This window comes from Juglans microcarpa x Juglans regia, chromosome 6D, assembly GCF_004785595.1.
Source record: "Juglans microcarpa x Juglans regia isolate MS1-56 chromosome 6D, Jm3101_v1.0, whole genome shotgun sequence".
Classification (NCBI taxonomy): domain Eukaryota; kingdom Viridiplantae; phylum Streptophyta; class Magnoliopsida; order Fagales; family Juglandaceae; genus Juglans; species Juglans microcarpa x Juglans regia.
In genome coordinates, this window is record NC_054604.1 from 877,067 (window position 1) to 898,651 (window position 21,585).

Below are 21,585 nucleotides of genomic sequence, written 5' to 3' on the forward strand. Positions count from 1 at the left end.
ACCCGAACATGGTTAGCTCTGGTCAAATCCGGGCCGGAAACTAGATTGAAACCGGTTTTTAAAAACCCGGAACCCAAGTTGCGAATTGCACCCAATTTTTTTTTTTTTAAATCAAAACCTACATGTTATGAATATTTTTTCATAAAAAAATGTTGATGCAGCATTCAAACTTTATTTATTTAATTTTTTAAATCAAAGCCTACATATTCCTTGACTACCAATAAAAAACCACATGGAGAAGAGAGGAAAAAAAAATATAAAATGGATGATTCATTGGATATAATATTCAATTTCCTTTTGAGTTGATGTTCATTTAGTTGCTAAAAAAAAATAAATTATCGGGTTGTAAACCCGAGTTCCGGGGTACACCCGGATTTGTTCCGGTCCGGAAGGACCAGGCTAGGATTTTTCCCAGCCTGGATGGACAGGCCTAAGTTTCGGATTTAAAACATATACCAACCCACTTTTGTATTTTGTGCCCCATGATCACGTTTCCTTCCATGTCTTGGGTAATTCCATAAGCAAATTACAACACCAACGTCCACTGACCATCTAAATGGATAACAGACAGACTCCTAATATAAATAAAAAGAAAAATAAAATGAAAAAAGATCCTAGAAAGTCATTGTTTGAAAGCGGCCTTTCAACTACATGCTAGCCTTCTTCAACTTCACTCAAAACTAGCACACGCTACCCAAAAACAAAAACAAAAGGTGACATAATGAACCAACATCGTTATCTCTTAGAAGTTCCAAAACCCAAGTCACCACCATTACCACCCCCATTAAAATGATTGAAACGCCAATCTTCTTCACCCATCTTTTTCAAATGGATACACGCACGCAGTTTATAATTTAATTTATATTTCCAATTCGCAAAATATACTGCAAACACCACAGGAATTAGGTGACAACTCATAAATAAAAAGAGAAAAATACAACACTTGAAACAAAAGCAAACCGTTTCCTTCCTTGTCACTCAAGAAGATACCAAGGGGGCTCCATTAGATTTAACAACCCCGAGTCATAAAAAAAAACCCCCCAACTGACCTGTTAAGAGGATAGGGGGTGCTGGTAGCTGTGCTACTGCTGAAACAATGCCCCAGAAGTGCTTCATTGCCGCTCTCTTGTAACTCCTCTTGTTCAGTTTTCTCCTGCACTCTTGCCTGAGGCACAACACAATCTACCCATTATTTACAAATATTGCAGAGGACGGAAAAGAATGAACATCGCCGTAAAGAAAGTTATCCCAGTCCTCCTCATGATCTTATCAAGTTTCTCCATCATCAGATTTCTTTTGATCACAATCACTAATGCATCCAGTTCCTCTTCAAAGCCTACTTTACCCACTATTGTTCACCACACATGCCTTTCTCCCCCATGCATCGACAGTCCAAAAAATTCACCAGGCTCCTCAACAAATCAGCTAAAAACCTCTGCCAATGCCAGCACCCTCACAGAAAAGGAATTTCTGCTCCTATCAAATCTTATTATCAACAAGGCCCCCTGCAACCTGCTTATCTTTGGGTTTGCATACCAATATCTGAACCTCTCGCAGATCAATGCAGGTGGCACCACCATCTTTCTAGAGGATGAGATTAACGATCTAAGCACAATCAAAACAAATTCAAATAGCACTAGAACGTACAAGGTTGATTATCAGATACCTGGAAACAAGGCTTACAAGCTGCTCAAACAAGCAAGACAGGATCCAGCCTGTGCACCTAGCTCAGGACCGCTTCGGGGATCAACATGCAAGCTTGCATTGAAAAATCTACCGCAAGAAGTATACCAGCACAAGTGGGATGTGATAGTGGTGGATGGACCGAGTGGAGATACACCAGAGGCACCAGGTAGGATGCCAACAATCTATACTGCAAGTATAATGGCAAGATCTGGGAACGCAACAGATGTAGTCATACATGATGTCAATCGAGTGGTAGAAAAGTGGTTTTCGTGGGAGTTTCTATGTGAAGAGAACTTGGTTTCTTCCAAAGGGAACCTATGGGTTTTCAGGATCAGATATCAATTCAATTCTACAAAATTTTGCACGGCTAATACTATTGTGATAGTGTAATATCATTCTTTTTGTTAAAAGTGAGAGCACATGGTAACAAGCTGATTTTATTACTGAGCGGTTTTTACCTCTTAAACAAAAGCATGAGCAATTGCAAAAATAAGAAACACAGGGACATGGGAATTTGCATGTACCAGCCTAGAGCATGCCAATCAAGTTTTAGGGCCGCAAGCATAAGAGGCAACACAAGATGATACTAATATATCAATTTCAACAGCCTGATGCACTACAACCACATCGACATAAAAGGTCAAATATGCAATATGGGCAACATTTCAGACAGAAGCACGCTTCTCGTAATCTAGAAATCGAGGGAGATGTTAGAACTCAGCATCACAACTATTACATACGTTCTTTACATGGTAACATTGATTCTACCAAAAATTGATCCTGCATATATGAGATGTGGGAAAAAGGATTTGTGTAGAATGCATTTGGCACGACAGACGAAATGCCAATAATGTCATTGATTATACGCAGTGACTTATCAAAAAAATTATACGTAGTGGTCCTTTTTTCTTTTAATGTACAATGACCTAGTAACTATATAACCCATTTTAGGCTGCATTGCACCAACTCTGCTTCCCATTCTTCCTACAAGATCAGAACTCTATTCAATCTCCAATAAAAACTTGGCATAGGGAAGGGGTGAATACATGCAGTGATTCTCTAACATGACAGCCACCAGGCCCGCAACATTTGTCATTTGTGTCTCCAATATGATCATTCACCTGCTTCTCTTCGCTGCAAGGGTGACGAAAGAAAAGTATAAGCCTTAGGAACTCCCTTCGTAACAGCCAAACTCAGGCATAACTATTTACATTATTATTTTTGGCAAGGAACTTTCTTCATTATCATGCTATATGTGTGAAATCATAAAAACTACATGCAACAAACTCCACGAAGGTTTCAAACAATTAACGCTAAAGCTAAACATCACTTCTGGTCCATTCTGGAAACAACAAGCATTTATTTAGCACATATACAGCCTCACATACCACGGTGTGTGCCCACACGTATCTACACGAACTAAAATATAAATGAGCTAGCTTTTAAGTTCCACACATGCTACACATGCATATACATATTCTAGAAGTCTAGAATATAAAACACCGACCAAAAAAAAAACGAAGTCTAGAATATAAAACAGAGCTAGCTTTTTAAGTTCCAAAGAAAATCAACTGTTACCCGACAATGATGGCAATTCATCTCTAATGAATAAGCTGCTATATCCACCAGATTTCAGCACTTAAAGAGTTAAGACCCCAGGTACCATAAAAACTGCCTTACCTGCAGGTAAGGCAGTAAAACAAATTCCATTTTAGCTTACAGCATATCTTTCTTCCTTCTTGATTAATTGTATTGGGGAACGTGCTGAAGCCAATTACAGCTCCTATCATTCCACAACTAAATAACTTTTTATTTTTATGACAGGGAAACCACCCCATGGCAGATCCCTTAGGACTCACCCAAGGAACCTAAACCCTCGGGGAGACTAGCACAGAAACCCACCGCCATGCCTCCCACTTAAATCGCAGATTGATCCCAGGGGGAATCGAACCTATGACATGGGGCTCATGCACATAAGTTCGCCCTTACCACTTGGGCTACCCACGGGTGGTATTCCACAACTTAATAACATGCAGCAGATAAAATGCTAATTCCAAGTGCCAGTAAGTACAAAAAAAAAGAAAAACGCAGACAACCTTGGAGTGCAATGCTGTACTAGTCACATGATACAGTAAGATATTTCCATAACCTCAACTTACGAGAATTAGCCTAAAGGATTTTGGAACCTACAAAGTGGCATGCAAAAATTTGGAGCTCACCATTCGCTTGCTGACGTAAGGTTGTATCTTAACTGGCATCTCAGATTTACTTTCAGGCTTGATAAATTCTTGTTTCTCCATCTCAAACTCTTTTCTAGATTCTTTTCGGCTACCAGATTGCCATACTCTACCAAAGTTAGGAAGCCAGTTAGCAGTGCAGTCACTATTGACAATCTCTCCTCTTTTCTCCATCTCAAGCTCAATCTTTCTCTTTTCTGCCCAAACAGCTCCAACCCGTTTCGGGTTCAATTTTTTGGACTTCCCTGACTTATTTAGGGACATAAGGCTGCCTACTGTGGGGCTTTGTTGAACATTGATCTGACTTTCTTCAGTTGCTTCAAACCATGGAGGAGGAGCTCCAGAATGCACATTATCAGCCTTGTCAGCAGCCAAGGTAGAAATTCTTGTGAGATTTTGCAAACCTAAAGAAATGAATCACAAGATGAGGAAAGGACATCAGGTGTCAAATAAAGCATCACTCCACCAACTTGTGCACTAAGCTAACCATAAGTCTATATGTGAATTTTGCTGCATACAATCTCAGTTACATCAATCCTACGAAAACATGCCACTCTAATGAAGAATTCATATGGAGTCTAGCTAAAAGCTCTGTGGCAAAAAGAAATGGGACAATGCGCAAAACCCCTCAAACTACCACCCAATTTGCAACCAACCCCCCAAACTATCAATTTAGGCAATCACCAAACTACCAAATTGCAATGTACAGCCTTTTCCCCTTAGAAGACAAAATTACCCCTAAATGTAAATAAAAAGCAATAAATATATTTTTTTTAAAAATCGTTCTTTTACTTATCAAAAAAATATATTTTAAAAAACTAAAAACTTAAACAACTCTGGAAGAGCAAAGTTGCAAACCTTTGAGGGTAGAGTTATTCGCTCGGGTGCTTCCTATGCTACTACCATGGCCTAATGGTTTGGATGCCCTATGTTCAATTTTTAAAAATATTTTCTAAAAATAACTTTACATTACTTTTGTAATTTTAATTCTTTCTATGATTTTTAATGTTTTGATTTTTTTGTCTGAAAAAATATTATCTTTTAAACAAATTTCCAATTTTTAGTTTTTTTATTTTATAAAAATGTCTTTTACATATAGATTTTTAAATTTTTTATTTTATTTTATCTTTTATTAATGGCATTTATCATTTGTGTCAATTTTTTATAGAGTGGGTAGATTACGATTTTTTGGTAGTTTTGTTTTTATGATAAGTAAGAAGGAATTTTATTAATAGAATCTAGGCAAAGCCAGAGTACACAAGAAGTATACTACAATGTTTTGGTAGTTTGAGAGGAGATTGCCACAATTGATAGATTTGGGGCTGATTGCAAATTAGCTGGTAGTTTGAGAAGGGTTTGTGCATTTTGTCTAAAAATAATAATACGAAAAGACAAAAAAAAAAAAAGAAAAAGTAAAAAACCAAAATTGATGTAGTCAAAGATTGATACCTTCAAAACTGCTCTCTCCTTTTACAATCCCTTGATCCTCCAGCACGTGATACGTCTATATCAAAATAGATTAAATGTTCGAAGCTGTTGTAAGCAGTACATATAAACGCACATATGGAGAAAAAAAGGGAGAGAGAGAGAGAGAGAGTAGATTTACAGGCAGGTCATGAAAGAAGTGAAAGGTTGACCCTTTCACTACTGAGAAGTTAGCATATAATACCAGTATCTTCCAAAAGATACAACGTACCAAACATAGCTATACCTGAACATACACAAGCACTATATAGAGTCATTCTGCCCTATAGCAAGCTGATTCAAATTTTCCAAGCATTAGAGCTTAGCATATTCAAGAATTGGGAATTGTCTACCAATGACTAGCCCCATTGTTGGCACAAGTTCATGGAACATAAAAAATTGTTAATTCACAACCCCAACAAATATCATTATAAGTGAATGGTACAAAACCGTCAATTAGTTGCATATGTAAACAAGAATGATATCACTCTAATGTACAGATAGTAGTAATTTCTTTTTCAAACTTAGGGCAGTGGTGGATGGTCTCCACAAGAACACAACTAAGCAGAAGTTACTGCCACCTTCAATTAAAAAAAATTTCTTCAATTTCTCAAACCATTTCTACAGAACGGACTACCCTACAGTAACCAGGATGGGTAGGTAACGATGACATTTTGCTTGGGGATCCCGATATTTTTAGCTAATAAAACTCAGCACAATAATGACAGAACTTACCCTTTCATTACTGAAATATCCATCGGCTGAGCATTTTGTGTCAAAAAGGAGAGAATATTGGCTATTCCTGTTAACTGAGTCGACATCGTAAAAACATAGCAGACAACAAAAAACTAGAATAAGCATTCTCATTCAGTACGAGAAATCTCCTCGATAACATACACTAAAAACTTGAATTATGAATAATAATAATAATAATAATAAAGAAATTACAAGGTGTTGGCCTCTTTGTCAAATAATAATAATAATAATAATAATAACAATAATAATAATACAAAAACAACAATAAAGAAAGAAAGAAGTACTTCAAATATATTGCACGCTCACCTCTAAAATCCATCAATTCTGAAAATTTTTTACCAGAGCGTGTCTCTGCAGGTAAAGAAGATTGAGCATCATACTCAAACATTCCAACATTTGGAACTTCGGAGCGTCCTGAATGGGATACCTGATACTCATTCGTATAACACTGTAAAGGCATAACACCATTTGAATGACTTGATTTAACAGATTGGATACTACAATTTTCAAAACTATCAATATTTCCATAGTTGAGTTCATTGTGGATATCATGTGAAGGTCCAAGCACTGGTCCTATAGGTCCTTCAGTAGACAGTACATCATCATTTCTCAAAGATTTGCACTTCTTCTCCCACTGCAGTCACAAAGAAAAAACAAAGAGTAATCAGTCTGTAAATGAAAGTAGTATTAGGTTTCTTTCCTTGATGTTTTAAATATCAGCTATCTCGATAATTCAGTGACGTGAGAAGTCCCGAAGAATCACTCTTCCAAAATGTTCAAAAAAACATTGATTACAAAGGACTTAACCAAGTACCTTAGCTACGTCAGCTTCTGAAATCCTAAAAGTATCCAAGTGATCCACCGCACCACCATATTTCCATAGAAAATGCTTCAAATTCTTGAGATGATCCGCACTCGCTAGATGATTAATTGCATTATAACTGTTAACAGGACACAAACATTTACAAAAAAAAAAAAAAAAAAAAAAAAAAAAAAAAAGACCACCAAAGCAGAGCTCTGAAACCACATTCAACAGTCTGGCTGCCCAAAAATCAATATAGGCGAGAAATTCTATAATTCTCGGACTTCATTGTTCAAAGAATCTCGAGAAAATCAGAAGCTTCACTAAACTGAGTCAATAATGAACCACGGTTGATTACAACCCTATAATTTGGAAACCAGAAAAACAGAACATAAAGCATAGAATTTCAAAAACCTTCAACCGTCTTTCCGTTTCTCCTCGCGCAACCAAACAGAAATTAAAGAAGACAATAAAAAAAATAGGATGCATAGAATGCAGTTACCAAGCAAAGGTGCAACCAAGCTCGTCGATGTTGCTGTCGCAAAAAACGCACCAGAGGCGGTTGCGAGAGGCGAGGTCGGAGGGGAGAGGGCAGGGATTCTTGAGGAAAAAACGGACATCAGAAAGCTTGGATTGGAACCGAGAGAGGAAGGTAGAGAGGGAGGTCTTGTGACTGGGGAAGTACTTGTGGCGCTGGCCCTGGTCGTGGTTCAGATTGCACACCTTGCAGAACTCGTACTCGCTCTTCTTCTGCTTCTTGTTATGACCGTTATCATAGGCACAACTAGTCTTCGAAGTGTTGGTTCTAGGTTTAGGGTTTGGCTTCCGCGTTTTCGATTGTTCTTCCATTACCGTGCCGACGCTTCTCTCTCGCACGGATTGGGACGCCTTGCAGGCTATTTGCCGATCGGATTCTTTGGGGAAAAAGAGAATCCGGCTCTCCTCATCTGCACGCTGTCAAGTTTCAGGCGCAAGTTTATGGCCGTTTGGATAATGAAAGTATTAAGCGCAAGTTTAGAGCATTGGTCATTCCAATTCCAATCTTAAACTCAATATTAGATTAGACATATTCTATATAATAATAAAATATTATTATTTTTTATTATTTATATTTCTTTAATAAATTTATATTTTTTAATTATTTTTTTATTTTATTTTCGTAATCTTGAATAACCTCATATAATTATATTTATTTTCATTTTTACAATTCAACAATCTATAATATAATAATCTCATATGTACATATTTATGCATTATCTCATATCTAAATAAAAATCTATTGCCATTTTATTTTTTTAAACCATATCTTATTACTTTTTGTTTCTAGTTATTTTTGCTAATTTTTTCCAAACACATAATAGATTTTACTCTTTTTCAAAATGATTGTATAACACTTACACATTTTACGACTATACGTAATATTACCATTTTTCCAGATTTAGAAAATTCAGAATTTATAATCAAGAGATAAAACCTAAACATTCTAATGATCAAGTTACTCAAGTACAACATGGAAGTTACCACTTTTGACATTAAAATGAATCACTTCAAATCAATCAATGCATAAATTTTTGAGTCCTGCTATAGCCACCAAAAAAGTGACCCGAAGGACTTTACCGAATGGACGGTGCTACTCTCACCGTTGGGAGCTCTCACTAGGGCTCCCGTTAGTGTTTTCTACATTTTTTTTTTATTTTTTTATGTATTTTTTAATACTTTTAAATATTTTAAAAAAATAAAAAAAAATCATAATATTATTAAAAAATATTTACTTAATCATTAAGTAAAAAATTACAATAATAAAAAAATAAAAAAGTCTCAGCGCGATAACTCTCAACATAGAGAAAGAGGGAGAAGACTAGCATTTTCCTTACCGAATAGTACATTTCTTTTTTTTTTCATGTATTTTTTTAATCATCATAAATATTTTTAAAAAAATAAAAAATTCACAACATTATTTAAAAACACTTTCTTAATTACTAAAAAAAAAAAATCTCATTCGGAACACTTTTCACGAATTCGGAACCCAAGGCATTTCTCTAAATTTTTATTGAAAGTACAATATTCAGTCGAGAATACTTCAAATTGAATACCTTTGCCCTGGACCGGTGCTTAGTCTAACATGATCATGAGGAAACTAAAGATTGCAAAATTCTAGAACTGATTACTGGAGTTACTATTTGTCCTACAATTATTTCCGCTGTTGTTATAATGCAATAAGATGATCAAGCTGTGTAATAAAATCCTAACATAAATTATGCATAAATAAAAATATCGTAAAGTAAAAACCATATAGCCAAATCAATATGGAATACCGCATACCTAATTGCTTTTAGGATAATGATTCCCCAAGACAGTCATTCGAAGAAAAAACAATATACACTAAAAAAAAAAAAAAAAAAAAATTGTAGTCTCTAACCATCTCTTCATTTATCTCCCCAGACGCCGGATCAACTAATTGCATGAGAAACACTTCCTCATCATTGCTCCTCTCTTCTGAACGCATACTGTCCTTCTCATTTCATCAATGCCAAAGCCTCTCACAAGTACAAAAAGAGCTTCATATACAAAACCACCCAAAAGTTTCAATTTTTAACCACCCAATTCGAGTTTTTCCAAGGAAACCTAAAATATACGATTAAAAACAAGTATATTCAAATCCTCACACATCTACAAAGAATTTCTGAGCAAAATCTGAAATTTGGAATAGAGCTCAATGCACAAAACAAAATGCATAATTTTCTTCCCCAAAAGCACCAAAATGCAGAATCAAAATCGCACTTAGTATGACTTCCACCGACAGTTAATAAAAAATGGGCAAAAGGAGCTCAAACACGACAATTACAATCAAGTTTTTCCTCTTAATTTTTCACATAAAAGGCCCTGAAATGTTGAAAAGGTGAATTTTTGCTTCGAATGGTTTCTTTGAAAGCTACCAAGAGTGAAAACGAGGACCCTTTTTTCTTCTCTCTAATAAAATATAGAAGAAGAAGAGAAAGAAGAAGCGCGGAAAAGAAAGAACAAGAAGAGCTGCGGGAGAGAAAGAGGAGCAGAAATATAATAAAAATAAATAAAAAATCATTTAGACTAGTTATAGTACTTTCATATTTTAAAATAATAATAGAATTATTGTAGCTTATATTTTAGATGAAAAAAGTTTGGTTAATTCAATATGAGTTAAATGTGGATGATATTAATTAAATTTAAATATAAAAAAGTATTTGGCTAAGTCAATGCCAATGTTCTTATCATTATAATTTTTTCAAATTTCTACATAAAATTAATAAACAATTCAATTTTTTCAAATTCTAAAATAATAATAATATTAAAAAATAATATTCTAACAATATTTTATTCAACTTTCAATTTTCATTTCAACTTATCTCATTTCAACTCACTATTCAAACGCACCTATAATTGCAAAAAGATTTATATTTCTCTTTGATTAAATGAAAAAAGTAATTTACTATTCAAAATTGTAATTTTCAGTTATATTTTTCAATATGTTATAATTTAAATCATTCATTTGATTAATTATATAAATAAAGAATATTTAAAATATATTACATTAGTTATTGTGATCGAAAATAACAAAATCTATATAACGAAGAACAACATTCTTTCTTTGAAAATGACGTATCTCTATTACAATTCATTAAACTTGACGAGCATAACAAAATATTCTTGATTGAATGAGAACTATATATCTTTTTTTCTCCTAACTCGATTAAAGAAAATTAAAAGATAGTTAAATAATTAGGATTAACTCAGGTCGAGCCAGTAAACTTCAGCCCAAAGGCCATCAGACAAAGGGAAGGCTAAGGCTGACTTAGGTCGTGCTAATGGGCCTCAGCCCGTGAGCCAAGACAAAGGAAAGATGAAGGCCAGCCCCAACAGACTTGTATGGAAGATTCGTGAAGGCAACGACGCAAAGCCCTCGGCCGACAGGAGTCATCCAACCTTGACGGAAGCTTGATAGACAGACTCACATAAGGCCGAGGAACCATTGATGGCGACTAAGTTGGAGGACACTATAGGGGTGGAGTCCACGACAATGACAGATCCCAAACCAAACTCGAGTCACCACCGTTCGTCATTGTCGGTCGTCTATTTTTCAACACAGAATGGACAGAAAAGATGATGGGCATCATAGATGACAGGGATGTCGAGCTTCAAGTGATATCCTCTTCGGGGAAGACTCTTCAACCAGTGGCTTCCGTTCATGAGCTGTGTAGTGAGGGTGGAGTAACAAGATCACCATTGATAGGCGTGTAAGGATGCTAGTTCCTATGAAGGAATTTCCTGAGCGGCAGTGCCAGTCTCTCTTTGTTGAGGACTCTAGGGTGTTGATGGAATTGCAATGGGCATCCAGGGAGGAGTTTGAGATGAAGGAGGAGCCTATACCTCTGAATTCTTTGCCACCATTTTAGTATACTGCCTCTAACTAGGTTATTCACAAAGTGAAGAAAATACAACATTGTGTGGAGATTGAGTGTGAGAGTTTTGAAGAACAATTCATGGCTTTGCTAACTACCATTGAAATAGGAAACACTCAGCTCAAGAAATCTAATTCTAAAGGGAGCTCAAGAGACTAACTTGGTCTATTAATTACGAAAGTAGCTCAAGCAGAGAAAATACCAAAAGGAGGGGGTTGACATTTTCTTTATGAAGCCCAAGATTATATCTTGGAAAGTCTGAGAGCTTAAGGAGTTTAATAAGCGTCTTCATATTAAAGATATGCTTCGTGAGCGGAATGTAGATATTGTGTGCTTGCAGGAAACTAAAATGGAAATTATTTCAAAAAGTACCATTAAAAGTTTGTGGAGCTATTCATTTGTTGATTGGGCTTATCTTGCATCGATTGGGGCCTCAAATGGAGTACTAGTGATGTGAAATAGATGGGTGGTGGATAAATTGGAGGATTATATTGGGGAGTACACGGTGGCATTTTCATTTAAGAATGTGGAAGATAATTTTAGGTGGCCTTTTGTTGGAATTTATAGGCCAACTTTGGACAGCAGTAGACACAATCTTTGGAAGGAGTTAGCTTGCTTACATAGCTAGTGAGACTTACCATAATGTATAGGTGGGGACTTCAATGTTGTAGGATTTCAAACTGAGATATTGGGAGAAAAGTAGGTTGCGGATAGCAATGATGGATTTCTCGTAGTGTCTTTTCGACTTGGGTTTGATGGACATTCCTCTTATGGATGGAGCATGCACATGGTCTAATAACCAAACATGATCTAGATTGGACAAATTCTTAGTCTCCTTGGACTAGGAAACCCATTAACCGGAGTTGTCTTAGAAAAGACTACCTCGGCTATCTTGTTGGACTATGGAGGTATTCAAGGAGGACGGAGATACTTTAAATTTAAGAATATGTAACTAAAAAACATAAGGTTTTGTGGAACAGGTTAAGGAATGGTGGTCCTCCTATCAAATCTATGGCACCCCTAGCATCATACTCGCAGACAAATTAAAAGGTTTAAAGAAAAATTTAAAGTTATGGAATGCACTTTTTTTTAGGGATATAGGCAACCGCAAGAAGTCCTTATTGGCAGAGCTTCATAAGGTAGAGAGGATATGGGAGGGATAGACTCTTTATTTGGAGGAACTTTCTCAGAAAACAGAGCTAGTTTCAAAACTAGAGAGGGTTACCCTATTAAAAGATATTTAGTGGCAGCATAAATCCTGGGAACTGTGGTTGAAAGAAGAAGATAGAAGATAGAAGCATGAAGTTCTTTCATAAAGTGGCCGACTCCCATAGGAGAACTAATACTTTTGAGAGTTTGAAGATAAATGGTGCTTTTTGCATGAAGATTCCTGTGATTCAAGAGCATGTCTTTTGGTTTTTCGAGCAATTGCTTACCGAGCGAGTAGGGTAGAGGCCAAAGATTGATAGGCTAGTATAACAACCCGATCCTAAGATTAGGTCATAAGATAAGTTTTATGTAACTATAAATATTTTATTATTATTATTATTATTATTATTATTATTATTATTATTATCATCATTATTATTATTTTATCAGATTTTATATTGTTAATTTCAATAGGATTATTATCATATTGTTATTATTACTATTGGTATTTGTATGACCCTCAGATTTTGCAATAGCCACTAGAGTTTGGTTTTGAATATTAAGCTTGATTTCTTCCTATCTCTTAAGCCTCATCCTTATCCCCTTCAAGCTGCCAACCGTAAGCCTTGTTCTCCAGCAGCCACCCCGGAGCTGCCATCGCCTCAGTCTCCCTCCCTCGGTGAGTTTCAGCCCCGTAAGCCTCTCTCCCCCTCCCCCGAGCTCTCTGTTTCTCTCGCATGACCTTTTTCTTCTCCAGCAAATATTTTGTTCCTTTGCTTATGCATTTCAGCTTCTATTTTTACTTTACTGGAAAGTATATGCAACTACAAGTTTGACAAAGTCTTGCTGCAAGTCGTTTCCCTTTATGTGTGTTTTATTTTCAGACTTTCCCAAAAAGCCTCCCCACTAAAAACCATAATTACTTTTATGCCCTTTAAATTATTGTTGTGTGAACCTCCCGTAAATCCTCTTGAAGAAACCTTTTGGAGTAATTTTAAATTAGACTTGCCTTTTTGTGGGTTGATTATTAAGTCAAAGTTTTTACTTAAATAAATATATTAATTATAGACATATTTTTATAAGAAAGTGTTTAAAAAATTTAAAATATATTTTAAAGTATGCTATTGAGCCTAATATTTTTGTTAATATTTCCTTTATCTATTTAGTAGGATTTTAATAAAATTATTATGTTATACTTTAAATAGAAAAATTAAAGAATATGTTATGAGTTTTGAATAATTATGTTAAGAAAGGAAACATATTTTAAGAATTGGGACTTCTATGACTTATTTAAAATAACCAAGTATCCGACTTCTATGACTTATTTAAAATAACCAAGTATCCTACTAAATTATAATATGTTATTAGTATTTAAGTAATTTAAAATATCAGGATTTATTGATTATGGTGTTAAACAAAAGATTTATTTGACTATCTTCTAGATTATGAATTTAAGTAAGTATGATATTAGTACTTATTGTTCCTAGACAGATTTAGTGATAGTTAATACTGCGTATAGTTGACAAGCTACGGAGTGAGATTCAAGAAGAAGCGAAGTGAGGTGAGTAATTTGATCATAAATTAGGATCATCACAGTTTAGCTTATATATAAGTATTATTCAAGTCAATTCATTGACAACCATTATTTATGCACCACTGATGTCATATGCAAACATGTCATTCAGCATAGCATAACGATCATGTCATTCCGCATCATGTTCAAATTTAGAAATTATAATTATATATGTATTATGTCATGCATCTCATGTGTATAAAACACGTAAGTTATCTTAACTTCAAGTGCAAGATAAGATCAGATCAGTTAATCAGATGACCATTCAGATGCATGCTACAATGTAGTTTAGTTTCAAGGAGGATGTGCAAGCCACAAACTCAAGCGTGGTCCACCATAGTATGCCAGAATACTATCAGCGGCTCCACTCGCAGTTGTGGGACATGAGGTCGGTGCACAACCACGCACACAATGTTAAATGTATTGGCCAGTCAAATCAGTCAGTTAAGTCAGATTAGTCAATTAATTCAAATAAATCAGTCATGCATAGCATAAGCATCAATATGAACAGTCATGAATTTTAAACTCTCAACATGAAAACTTTTATGAAAACCTTATGTTTATTATATTTACTTTGTGATGGATTTCTTGCCGAATCTTTAACTTATTTTAGTTTATTTTCATGTTTTTAACCACCCAGGTAAGGATAATGAATAAAAGCAAACATGCCAGGATTAGAAAGAGCAGTTGATTTAGTTTAGACCTTTTAGAATAACATAAATTTTATTCAGATTATTCATTTAATATTTTTGGAAGACTTTTTATTAGATATTTTTCTGCAAAATAAATCATAATTTCATTTATTAAATATAAGATCTCTTGCTGGGTTTATTTTATAAAAAAAACATGTGACACTCCTAGCCTACGGAAAGGAGTGTTACAACTAGCCTTTGAGACCATTGAGTAGTAGAATGTCTCTTGGTTGGAAAGTTCTTTCGAGGAGACTAAGGTTCATGATGTGGTGAGGAAGATGATCAGTGACAAAGCACTGGATCCAAAGATATTTTCTATGGGTTTCTTCCAATTATGCTAGGAAGTTGTGAAATATGACTTAATGAAGGTATTCTAGGATTTTTTTTCAGTTGAGAAATTTGAAAGGAGTCTAAACGTACATCACTTTTATTGCACTTATTCCAAAGATGATTGGAACATTAGAGGTCAAGGATTACCGGCCTATTAGTCTTGTGAGTGAGGTGTATAAGATTATCTCCAATGTGCTTGCAAATCTCCTAGGGGAGTTTTTGGGGCGGATCATTACGAAATCCCAAAATGTGTTCATTTGGGGAAGACAATTATTGGACTCTGTTCTCATCGCCAATGAATACCTAGATAGTAGATTAAAATCTAATAATCTAGGCATTGTATGCAAGTTGGATATGGAGAAGACCTACGATAACATTAATTATGATTTCTTGTTGTACTTGCTTAGGAGATGTGGTTTTGGGAAGAGGTGGTGCTCTTGGATTAAATGGTGCGGATCATCGGCGAGGTTCTCAACTTTGGTGAATGGTAACCTTGTGAGCTTCTTTGATAGCTCTCGAAGTCTAAGGCAAGGGGATCATTTGTCCACACCTCTCTTTGTCATAGTCATGAAAGCTCTTAGTAGAACGATCTTTGCTATGGTTACCAATGGTTTTTTGTCTAGATCTTTCGTTGGTGACATCAATCAGGGTCCTATATACATTTCACACTTGTTCACATATGATACTTTAATATCTTGTGAGGCTAAACAAAACTAGATCCAGGCATTAAGGGCACTTCTACTATCCTTTGAGGTTATATCCAGGTTGAAAGTGAATTTGCCCAAGTCAGAGTTGGTCCTAATTGATAACGTTTGCAACATCCGCTATTGGCTACCACTCATGGATGTAAGGTCTCCTATTCTCCTATGAATTGCCTTGGCTTTTCCTTTAGGGGCCGCCTCCAGGGCTAAAACCATTTGGGATATAGTAATTGAGAAAATTGAATGCAAATTGGTAGGTTGGAAGAGATTGTATTTATCGAAAGGTGGTAGGATTACTCTAATTATCAAAAGCACTCTATCCAATTTACCAACTAACTATTTCTTATCCTTGTTCCCAATTCCAGCGAGTGTGACGCTCCGAATTGAGAAACTTTATCGTGATTTACTTTAGAGTGGTCTTGGAGATGAATTTAAATTTTATCTAATCAAGTGAGACAAGATATGCTCCCCAATCTCTACTGGTGGACTGGAAATTAGAAATATGAGAGTTTTCAATCGAGCTTTACTTGAAATAGTTTTAGCAATATAATACAGAACATGAACCTTTATGACATATGGTGTGAAGATGGCACCCTCAAGGACTAATTCCCTACAGTGTTTAAAATTACACGAGAGAAAGAAGCATCAATGGCGGACCTTATGGAGATGTCTGGTGACTTGGTCCAATACAATATGAGTTTCACTAGGGTGGCCCAAGATTGGAAAGTTAGTAATTTTGTAATTTTTTTTTTCAGATTCTTGTACTCCATGAGACTGAGTGCTCAAAGAACTGACACTTTGTGGTGGGTACCAGCTAGAAAAGATATATTTTCAGTTTGTTCTCTTTATATGTCCCTCACACAACTGTAAAACAATCACTTTCCATAGAGAAAGATTTGGAGAAATAAGGCTCCTCCTAGGGTGGTATTTTTGTTTGGAAAACTTCTTTGGAAAAGATTCTGACGGTGAATAATTTATGAAAAAATATGGTGATTAAAGTGGATTGGTACTACATGTGCAAAAAAAGTGGTGAGATTGTAAATCATCTTCTACTGCATTGCAAGAATGCTAGAATATTATGGAAAGATGTTTCTAACAGTTAGAGCTAGCTTGGGTTATGCCAGCCACAATTGAGCTTTTGGCCAGTTGGACAAACCTAGGTGGTATTCCATATATCACAGTTGTATGAAAGATAGTTCCTATATGTATTTTGTGGTGCTTATGGCAGAAGCGTAATGATTGAATATTCAAAGACAATGAGCGCTCTATAGAGAAGATTGGATTACTTTTTATTAAAAACTTTATTTTTATGGGCAAAGCTATTGACCTGAACGACATTGATTTTCACGATTTTCTTGTCTTCATTTCTTCATCCTAGATAGGTGTTATCTCTTATATATCTTCTTGTGTACTTAAGCTATACCTATTCTAATTAATATGATTGTTTACTTACATAAAAAACAAAATAACTAGGATTGGATGGCCATAATGGTGGCCTAAAAGATAGTTGGATAGTTAGAATCGAAAGTTCCATATCAGCGGTGGCTTACAGAGTGCATACGCGCTAATGAGGGTGATTAGATGACGTGAGCCGAATTTGGAAGGTTTGGAGGCAAAACATTCAATTGTGCTGAGCATGTGGTTGTCGCATGGAGATCAGAATAAGCAGTGGCTTGTGAAGATTGGCGGTCGAAGAGCTCGATGCATGGTGTGGTGCATGTTTGATGTCTAAAAGACTAGAGATCATGAGGCATTTTCAGTGGAGAGGAAAGAAGAGAGGAAAAAATGGTATGTTTGCGGGAAGAGAAGCGAGCGATGAGGGGGTGATGGAAGCTGAGAGTTTTTTTTAGAGGAGACCGAGTATATATATCCAAGAGAGGAGAGGAACATTAGGAAAATATATACTTATAGGAGCATATGCATTACTTCTAACTTTTCAGTCCAAGAATATTGTTAGATCCCTCATTAATTATCTTTCGAGTAGAAAGCTTCCAGCTTCTTTCCGTGATGGTGAAAAATTCTCATGTCTATCTGCGCTAGCGTGTTCATTTCAGCCGGTGGAATGGATATAAGCAGATAGAGAACACAGGCCGAATGCTTCATTGTAATATAGCAGCCAAGTACGTACTAATGTGAATATTGTCATGTGAATCCCATTCTCACATGGTGTGACAGCAAGAGTTTAGTCCCACCATGATCTGAACTTGCGCTCACCTTCAAAGGTCACCAGACCTTTTTTTTTCTCTTGATTGGTTTAGACAAAAAGTTAAAATACTTGCAGAAGTTTAATTTCCTCTTCCTGACCAGAAAAAATTACTATAGATCATCTATCTCGTCAGGGCCGAACTTCCTCATGAATCCTTGCATAATAGTGTAAATTGCACCATTTTTTGTCTCTCCTTAATGCATGTTAAGATATAAAATAATAAAATCTATCTCTTCTCATGTATAAGCTTAAACTTTTGAGATAAGTAGTGATTTTACATAGTATCAGAGCAGAAGTCCTAAGTTCGAATCCTAACTCTACACTTTATATATCTCATTTAATTAAATATTTAATTTATTAGATCTACTTATTGAGGAGAAGTCTGAACCATAAATGAAGAGGAATGTTAAGATATAAAATAATAAAATCTACCTCTTTCTATCAGTTTAAACCAGTAACTCATGCCACTCCCATCAAAACGTTAGTACTTCGACTCTGAATATTTGAAAAGGATTGGCACTCATGTCCTTGATCAAAGTCATGTAGTACTAGATTCTCGTCTCCGGCCAATTACATATGGATATATACTATATATTGAAACGAAGAAAAAGTTTCCAGTAATACAATATAGAAACAGAATTCTGTGCACGCCACAATGAACTGCTTTTGCTGTGTAAGCCGTAGGAAATCACCACATATATGCAAGCGGGTTGTGTTTCCCCACTGCTTAATTATGATCTCTATGATTTTGGCAAATATTTGTTTGCAGCTTACTCTCTACATTAATTAAGATATTGTAGTAGTACTGATAGTGATATGCTAGATATTGACTTGACATATATATTATTATCTGCAGTTCATGAATTAGAACATGAAACCGTATCACTTGACAATCGAATGTAGACAACGTGAAAAAGACAAATTTTAAGGTTCTAGTGTCATAATGACTACTTTGATAACTGGGCAAACATGTCCTACATCTTTATATTGCTCTTCGACTTTCTGAATTAATAATTGATGGCTAGCTCTCGCATTTCTATCATCGTAACAAATAAAAGATAAAAGACAAATTATGTATAATGGAAATGGTCATATGTCGGAGGAGTACATTTTATGATGATCAATTAGATTATTTGCAGATCATCATGTTGTATGTATATGATGATGATGAGTTCCCAAGTGAGCATTCGATCTCTGTTTAGTTACCTGCAGTCAAAGGGTTGTACATTTTCTATTACTGCCATGCATCCAGCTTTTGAGTGGAGACTGGAGAGCATCACATGCACAGTTTGGTTCCCTACAGAACAACTACACTCATTTTCTGAGAAATCTTAGCACTAGTACTCTTCCTAGTATCTTTTGAAGATTTTGATCCTACTAAAGTTAAACTTTTAAAGCTTACATGGACGTACGTTAGCCTGTATATATGTTTAATATGAGTTATGATATGTATAAATTTTAAATAGATAAGTCTCGTAAAATTTTTTTGTTAAAAATTGAGTTCCACTAATAAAATAGTTTTTTTACACATTTTTTTAGAAATGGTCTACTATTTTACAAAAGCTTGTATAGAACTTATTTATTTGAAACTTTTGCAAATCATTTCTCTTTATCAAAAGACAAATAGAAGACATTAAGTGTGGTCTTAACATCTTTTTAAATTGAAAATATATTTACAATCATGAAATGCGTAAGTGCCATACAATTTCTTTAAAAAAAAGTGAGTAAATACGATATTCACATAAAAAAAAATTAATTTTTTAATAATTAATCTCTCTTTTTAAAATAATTATCCAATACTTACGTAATCCAACGTAGTATTACTCTTTTAAATTTATGTCAGCAAAAGTCGGTAGGAAGAAAAGATAATAGAAAGTGATTAGGAGGTGAAAGATTAATAAGTGGATCTTTAGATTCTTAATTAGGTTTGGCAGTAAAAGGAGATTCTGGCAACCAAATTGAAGATAGGGATACACTGTTCAATTAGATTAGGATCCCCTTTTCTTTTTCCTTTTCTTATTTTTATTTTTTTTTTCCCTTGTTTTCCTATCTAGGTAGCTGTTTCCAAAATGTACTTTTCAGAAAGGCCTAATGCTGAAACTTTATGTCATCAACTCATCAAAGAATCGAAGTGCATTATTGAAGCCACTGATCTTAACTGATTACCTGTATTTGAGTAATAATATGCTTGGAGGTTGCTGACAGATCGATCAACCCAATGCCATTCCAGAGACATCGTAAAAAGGAACACTGGCGCTGATCACCAATGTAAAGGATGCTTTTTAGTAGAGTCATCCTATCCAAAAATGTTTCTTTTCTGTGTTGGATCCCAGACATGGGTAGTGGGTGTTTGGTTTCTGATGAGGGTGTTTGGTTTCTGATGAGCAAAAGTTAAGAAGTTGAATACAAGTGGATACAGCTACATATCCTGTCTTCTTCTTGATGAATTACTCACTTTTTGTTCTGATATATATGCCTTCTATCAACATCAAGGTTCCAAACTTGACCCTGGCTGTATCAGGTTTGACTTGTCTCAGTAGCACTAAGAAATATCAAACAAGTTTCATAAACAAAAAAAAAAAAAAAAAAACATTAAGATAGTGAAGACCCGGTGTTTATCAGCAAATATTTATTAGTACTGATCTTGATCATGATGTGTTAACCGTGCTTGGATTTGATTATTTTCTCCTTAATTCCCTTCTGGTTACTTTCAAAGCAGGTTCTGATGCCATATCTCCACAGTGAAGTTTCAAGTCATGAAATGATCGAAGAGCTGAAACTGTTTTGATTCTGGAATATTGTGGGAATCATTAGAAACCAGCTCCGCCAAACTTGTATATAGTCACCTAATTGCACAATTCGATGAAATGGATCTGTTTACATTCTCGTGTATGGATGTTGTTGTTTTATCTATTTAATAATTATATCTGTATAGAGCAGCTACCTAGCGCATAGCTATCAAGTATCTAGGAATTCTCAAAATATTCGATATCCATGATCGATGAAAGTTATGTTCTATCACTACGTGTTCAAGATCTTCTGATGATAAAAAATAGATTCACTGAGCTAGGTCCCTAGCTAGCTCTTGTCAGCTTAATTATGTCTGGCAGCGAGGCAATCGATTGAAAATTCATTTAGAACGGCAATCAAGTACATGCACTTAGAAATAAAAAAGAAAAGATTTCAAAACTGGATCAAGTAGCCAAAAGAAAAAAGAAAATAATCAAACTCGGGCAGTAGTACTGTACGACGTGTGTCCGTTGCACCTAGCTAGAGTTTGTAGATCTTGGCGAAAGATATGATTGTCAGTGACTCAGACTACTAAAAGCTATCAAATGATCAACTGAACATGCATGGGCTGTGGCTTCAGATCAATCAAGAAGATGCATTCATTCCCTGTCATCAAATCCCGAGAGATGAAATGGCATAAAAAAAGTGCCTCGAGCATCGCCTAGTCTTAAGCTACATACAAGCTAAAGGACCATATAATAACAATATTGATGGTTGTGTTAATTATTCAGGACATACAGATCACGCAGATAAAAGTGAAAAG

General features: G+C 35.2%; 1 protein-coding gene across 4 annotated transcripts; it reads right to left on the minus strand.

The window, feature by feature from the left end:
- Positions 1 to 790: 790 nt before the first annotated feature.
- On the minus strand, positions 791 to 7,952 carry LOC121234741 (TITAN-like protein). Of its 4 annotated transcripts, none has more exons than XR_005934444.1 (9): positions 7,448 to 7,952; positions 6,958 to 7,084; positions 6,450 to 6,777; positions 6,123 to 6,196; positions 5,373 to 5,427; positions 3,877 to 4,327; positions 2,733 to 2,820; positions 1,667 to 1,894; positions 791 to 1,165 (listed from the first exon to the last, which is right to left on the minus strand). XR_005934444.1 is itself a non-coding variant. In XM_041130819.1 (8 exons), the coding sequence occupies exons 1-8, from the start codon at positions 7,792 to 7,794 to the stop codon at positions 1,724 to 1,726; spliced, it is 1,641 nt and encodes a 546-aa protein (XP_040986753.1). In that variant the 5' UTR covers positions 7,795 to 7,952; the 3' UTR covers positions 791 to 1,723. The 4 variants fall into 4 exon arrangements, 2 of the variants coding, with proteins under 2 accessions (XP_040986753.1, XP_040986754.1); XR_005934443.1 differs by having other exon boundaries at positions 791 to 1,584; XM_041130819.1 differs by having other exon boundaries at positions 791 to 1,894.
- Between the last annotated feature and the right edge of the window lie 13,633 nt (positions 7,953 to 21,585).